General features: G+C 40.9%; 1 protein-coding gene across 1 annotated transcript; it reads left to right on the top strand.

The window, feature by feature from the left end:
* The first annotated feature begins 5498 nt into the window (after positions 1-5498).
* On the top strand, positions 5499-6260 carry LOC120286974 (auxin-induced in root cultures protein 12-like). The gene has a single exon (XM_039299588.1). The coding sequence runs from the start codon at positions 5499-5501 to the stop codon at positions 6258-6260; it is 762 nt and encodes a 253-aa protein (XP_039155522.1).
* The last annotated feature ends 228 nt before the right edge of the window (positions 6261-6488 follow it).

Genomic DNA, 6488 nt, shown 5'->3' with positions numbered 1-6488 from the left:
ATGTGTTTTTCCTGAGGATGTTGACGTTCTTCAATTAAATTCGAGAGACTGTTTTGTTTTTTTTTTTTTGGTTTTGCCATAATAGTTTTTTGACGTCATCTCCATATTTTTCCTCTTCAAGGAAAAACAACTAAATCTGGTTCACTGCTAGAACTAGACCCACGCTAGCAAAGTATGAAACTCAATTCAATCTTGATTGAGCTGAACTTCTTAAGCTCAGACAACTCGATTATGCTTTTAATTAGTACATGTTCATGTGAAATAACAACTCACATGGATAAGTTAAATATTCATGAATAGCCTAATTCGTTAAGTTAGAATTAAACTGATATATGTCCAATAGATTTAAAATAAATAATAGATAATTATCTCCAAAAAGTGCAAATACATTTGGTGATTTTTTTCATCCCAAAAGGGAACAGACTCCAAAGATAATGGAGCGCTCCCTCGTGACGCTCGTCAAGAGGGAAAATACATGGTTTTCGCGTGAAAGCTTGTGGGGGCGTTGGACTCATGATACGTTGGCGCTGGATAATTTACCCATGCTCCGCCTGCTTTGCTCGGTGGTCCAACCCATGTCTCGTTGTTGACCGCGTTTTGAAACTTGGAAGGTCGCTATTCATGTGCATACCATTCGAACGTGCTCGACGGGCAGGGCTCGGACGGGGCGGGCCTAAAAACCCTTGCCCGAGCTCAGGCGGTACCGGGAGATCATGGGGGGAATCGCTTGCTCAGATCCATCTACATTGCCTCTGAGTTACCGTTCGGCTCACAAAATTTGTGGCGATTTTAGTGAGCTTTCTACCCCGTGGTCCAAGCAATTAGGAGCCTTAAGCATGACCATCGACAACTTCTCATTGGTGTAGAACGCGTTACTCTCTCTAATTAATAGTTTGGCTTTCTCAGTTCAAAGTTTAATCGGAATTGATAAGCTATACCTATCTTCGTAACTGTTCACGAGATACGAGCCCAGACAAGTCATAAACTCGAGCGACACGAGCATCTTCATTAGGTCACGTCTCACATGTCAAGATAAGAGCGTATCATCTATTTCGGGCTATTCAACTTGCGAAAATACATGGTATTTGCTATATATCCTTATTATCCGGCCACTGTTAACACGAGCGTGTTAAAATAGAGTCAAACAAAATGTACGAGTTTCTTTCTAAGTACCTAATTATTCGTTGGCTTTAAGTAGCGCTCAATTGACCACTATCATGAAAACTCACGGCAATGGCTTCCTAAATTTCCTATGATTGCCTCAAGTCCTTGCAGTCTTACCAAATAAAATTCAAGGTAGTCATACTACTCTTAGAAAAAAGATATATATGTATGTCTATATATATTAACATGGAGAGAAAATGATGAGGTCAAGATGCCAAGGCTCCGTTCGTTTCGTGAAAATGTAGCATTTCTGGAAAATATTTTTCGGAAGTCATTTTTCAGGAAAATGTAATTATTTTCCAATGTTCAGATAAAACTTGAAAATGAAGGGAAAAACATTTTATGTTGTTTGATAAGGAAAATCTTTTCCTCCATATACTCTTTTTCATTTATTTTAATTTTTAAAATCTATTATTAATTTTTTTCATTTTTCATTTTTCTTTTCTTTTCTTTTTTCTTTGTTTTCCATCTCCTTCTTTCTTGGCTGGTCATCACCATAGCAACGACTCGCGACCAGCCATCGGTGAGCCTCGAGCTCGCCAACTAGCATGAGGCTCGCCGGATCGACAAGCGCGAGCTTGAGATCAACAAGCTTGCGGTTGCCTTGCGATGGCCGACAACTAGCCAAGAAAGAAGAAAATGGGAAACAAATAAAAAAATAGAAAAGAAAAAGAAAAATTAAAAATAATTCGAATAAAAAAAGAAAAGAAGAAGAAGAAAGGGGGGGAGGAAGTGAGGATTTGTAGAATTGTGAGATAAGAGAGATCAAGTGAGGAAAAAAAAGTGAAAAATATTTTCCCTAATTTATAATGTTTTTTTCTTATATAAAAACGTTTTCCCGATGAATTCATTTTTCGTAAAACGAACGTCGAAAAATCAGGAAAAAAATTTTTAAAAATTATTTTTCGTGAAACAAATAGAGCCCAAAGAAAAATAAAAGATTCTAAGCAAGAAAAAGAGAAAATGATAACCATTAATCGATTCGCTACATATTACTTTTGCGTTAGGGGGGCTAGCGAAGACCACATTCATTTCTCGCTCGGTGCGCGCCGCGTATTTTAGCGACAATTTCTGCTGGGACATGTTTGACTTTTTACTTTAGTATAAAATAATTGAAAAAATAAATAAAAGCCCTTTACACAAGTTCCGAATCTCTCTACTTCAGAGAGCGCGAGCAGAGCGATTCGGTTTGGAAATTTTTTGAAAAATCATGGAAATGTACATGCAACCCGACATGCTAGTGTCATGGGTAGGTTGTTTTCGAGTAATCACACACCCGTGCGGTCTTAGGATTTCCGATCTCAAGTCAGTCTTACACACACTCGGCTCACAAGAACGAAATATAGTAGTGAAGCTCGGTTGTATTGCTTATGAACTAGTGTGTACAACTGAAGGGGGAGCGTCCTCTATTTATATATGGATGAGTCAAATCTCAGCCGTTGATCATTTCTCCAATCTAACAGTGATATTTGAATCTATAACATCATTACAAGTCTATACATGTAGGCTACTTGATGGCCCGAGGCCTGGGGAAGGCCCAAGGGCGTGTGTCAGAAGCAAGGGCAGGGCCGCCTGACATGGGTAGGTGGACGGTCACGAGCTTGTCCCTAAATTGTGCATGGGCCGCCTCACATAGATCGTGGATCAATCATTGTATTGTTTGCGGGTCGCTCGCAGATCAACTTTTGGGTAGCACGTGGGTTGGCCCTTAGGTCGGACACAGCCCCAACATTTTGGACGTCTTGGATCATGCTCATCCGAGGGCCGTGTCACTAGTCTCTACAAATTTCCATGTGTTTAGGCATTCCTAAAACTCAGATCACGACAACTGCAAAATTTAAAAGAAAAAATCGGTAAAAAGTATAACATAGCTCTTCAATTTGTTCGGGCTTTGAAGGGACGAGTTTCAAAAATTTCATGTCGAGTTCGACTCAGCTACAACGCATTTTGGCAAGCAAAAAACATGGGGGGCTTTGCTCCCACATAAATCACAATGACAGCATCTTCGCACACGGCTAGTCTGGTCGCGCCACCCCAAATCCGATCCTCGATATAGGAGGCGTCTTGATTTAACAAATCCGCAATCAATTTTTCAAATTTCACGAAAAACTCAAAATATTGTATCTTAATACGTATTATCGCGCCTTTTAGGTAAAACAGGGTAGCCTTTATACATACTTCTAAAGCTATAAGGCTACGTTTGGTGGTCAAAATAAAACTTATAATAGGATAAAATTTATCATATCTCACGTTTGGTGCCTACTTGAGATAGGATAAAATCGAATATAAGAAGAAATAAACCGGATAAAATTATCCCATCGGGAGATAGGATAAATGTGGATAGGATTTCTAATATTCATAATAAAAAAGTTATTTTTTCGAATAATTAATTTAACAAATTTCTTAAATTAACAAATTTAATATATTTCCTTATTAGAAATCCAGATAACAATAGTTGTCGCGAATTCAAGTTAATTATGTTTCGTCTCTTACTCAGAGAAAGACGACATAACCTTAATGTATTTCTGAGATTCATTTAGGGTGCATTTGATTCAGCATTCACAATGGGCTTTCGGCCTCCAAAACCCTTTAAGAAAATGCTGGATCATTTGGCAACCATTTTGAAATAATTTTTAAGTTAAAGCCAACATTGGAAATACTGAAAACTCAATGCCAATAGGGATTAGCATTGAGCTTTTAGCATTTAGCCAAATGCTAAAACTCATTTTTTTTCCAAAACTACCCTCACCCATTCTTCAAATTTATGATTTTACCCATATTATTTTTTAAATGCTAAAAAAGCTTAAAAAATCAAATGTTTTATATATATATATATATAAATTATTTTAAAAAGACCAACCCTTCGCCAAGGCGGCGAGGGCTATGGTCGCTGACGAGCTAGATCTAGCATCAGCGGCCATCAGTTGAGATTGCATGACCTCAGGCGACCCAGGCGACCGCCGCCTGGGTCTCGCGACCTTAAGTGACCCTCACCTAGGTCCCACAAGGGTCGCACGACGGCAGTCATTGGTCACCATCGCTTGCTTGATAAAATTGGACTATATAAAGACATGAATAATGTTAAAACTTTTAAAGCAAACATTTAAGTATTGTATCTTTAAAAATTAAATCGCTTAAGTTGCGTCGTTTTTTTTTTTTTTTTTACCAAGAATACCTATGTGGCATTGATTCTTGGCAAATCACATTGGTGGTTTAATATTAAATTAAATCACTTAAGTTATGCCACCAATTTTGGAGCAAACATGGTAACCTCTAATTTCGCAATTTTATGATTCAATTAGAATTTAGACAAGCATCCATCAAAAGGTCGAGATCTTTTGGAGTTTCATGTGTATTGACTTTGGGATCAGTACATGGTCAATGGTACATTGGAAGTTGTGATCTTTATGACACTTTTACTTGGTCTTGGCTCTAAAATTTTTTAACCCATCGTAAGGGAAAGGGTTATGGACTGATTTTTCACCATTTTCTTCTTTGATTAACAAGCCTTCAACTTTTTTTCTTGAAAATTACAAGCCTTCGACTTATAAAGAGACAAGTTATTGTAATACTAATCACACGGCATGTAAAGCAGGTTGCACATCGGAAACGATAGAAACCCTAGTGGCATCAACTCTCAAAACACCAATTGCACTCCCCTTTCCATCATGTACTCATAAACCAAAAACATCCAACGTTTGTGTAAGCAAAAATCATGGAGTTTAATTTTCTTTTTATTTATCGAACACTTGCCGCCTTGGTCTTTTTTTTTTTCAATTATATATATTTGATTTTTTAGCATTTATATATACATTTAAAAAATTAATATTACTTATTCAAATGACTTTTTAAATGTATTTTTTATCGAATGACATTATTCTTAAAGTCGTTTCTCATTTATTAAACGGTATTTATATTTACCCAAAGTCTTTTAGACTAAACTATTTTATATTTTTTTAATGAGCTTTCAAAATGTTCTGCACCTTTATTTACTCGTCTCCTTTTCGGCAAGGCTATCTCCACTCATAATTTCGCTTCTAGTCCCCGAAAGTTACTCAGAAATTTCCAATCTCCCCCTTCCCCATCTCTCTCTCTCTCTCTCTCTTAGCTTTCAACTTCCTCAAATAGGTCCGGTCCCACCGACCCCCCAAAAAAAGAAAAAAAAAGACCGGAAGTCACGTCCCCTTCTCCCTCTCCACCGCATTTTGCATGTCATCTCCCATGTTCGTCCTCCTATAAAACCTCTCTCTCCCTATCTATCTCTCTGCCTCCCTCTCCAGTCTGAACCGTCGGTTGGCACTCAGAGTCGGAGCCCCTCTGTCTGTCTCTCATCAATGGCTTCCTCCTCTCCTCCGCAGCCCCTCCCCCGCGGCCTCCCCGCGGCCGCCCTCCTCCTCCTCCTCCTCCTCCTCGTCCTCGCCCCCGCCACCGACGCCCTGGCCTGCTCCTCCCAGAAGCTCACCAACAGCACCCTCTACTCCACCTGCCTCGACCTCCCCACCCTCTCCGCCTCCCTCCACTTCTCCTACGACCCCGCCAACTCCTCCGCCGCCGTCGCCTTCGTCGCCGCCCCGCCCAAGGGCGAGGACGGCTGGGTCGCCTGGGCCCTCAACCCCACCGCCACCGGCATGTTCGGAGCCCAAGCCCTCATCGCCTTCCGCGACGCCGGCACCATGACCGTGAAGACCTACAACATCATGTCCACCAAAGTCAGGGAGTCACCGATCTCGTTCGAGACGTGGGACCGGTCCGCCGACTACAACGCGGCCGACGGCACTATGAGGATTTACGCAAAGATTAAGGTGCCCGCCGGCGACCCGGCAAAGCTGAACCAGGTGTGGCAGGTGGGGTCGAGCGTGACGAACGGCGTGCCGGCCCCTCACGCGATGACGGCGGAAAATCTCGGAGCGAAGGGGACGCTCGATTTGGTCTCCGGGACGAGCACGAGCGGCGGCACTGGTCGTTCTCCTGCGCTGGCGCCAACACTGGTCCCAGACCCGGTCAGTGGGGTTTCGAGGATTGGGGAGGGCAGTAACGGTGCTTTCTTGGTCTTGAGCTTGGCTTTTCTCGTTAGTAGTTTCTTTGGGTTTTACTAAATGCGCTTTTCCTGAGGATGTTGACGTTCTTCAATTAAATTTGAGATACTGTTTTTTTTTTTTTTTTTTTTTGCCATAGTTTTTTGACGTCATCTCCATATTTTTCCTTTGCAAGGAAAAACAACTAAATCTGGTTCAATACTAGAACTAGACCCGCGCTAACAAAGTATGAAACTCAATTCAATCTTGATTGAGCTGAACTTCTTAAGCTCAGACAACTCGATTATA

Source organism: Eucalyptus grandis, chromosome 8 (genome assembly GCF_016545825.1).
Source record: "Eucalyptus grandis isolate ANBG69807.140 chromosome 8, ASM1654582v1, whole genome shotgun sequence".
Lineage (NCBI taxonomy): Eukaryota > Viridiplantae > Streptophyta > Magnoliopsida > Myrtales > Myrtaceae > Eucalyptus > Eucalyptus grandis.
This window is presented reverse-complemented; position numbering and strand designations above follow the sequence as displayed.

Coding starts and splice junctions, on each gene's coding strand:
- LOC120286974 (XM_039299588.1), top strand. CDS start 5,499: ATGGCTTCCTCCTCTCCTCCGCAGCCCCTCCCCCGCGGCCTCCCCGCG.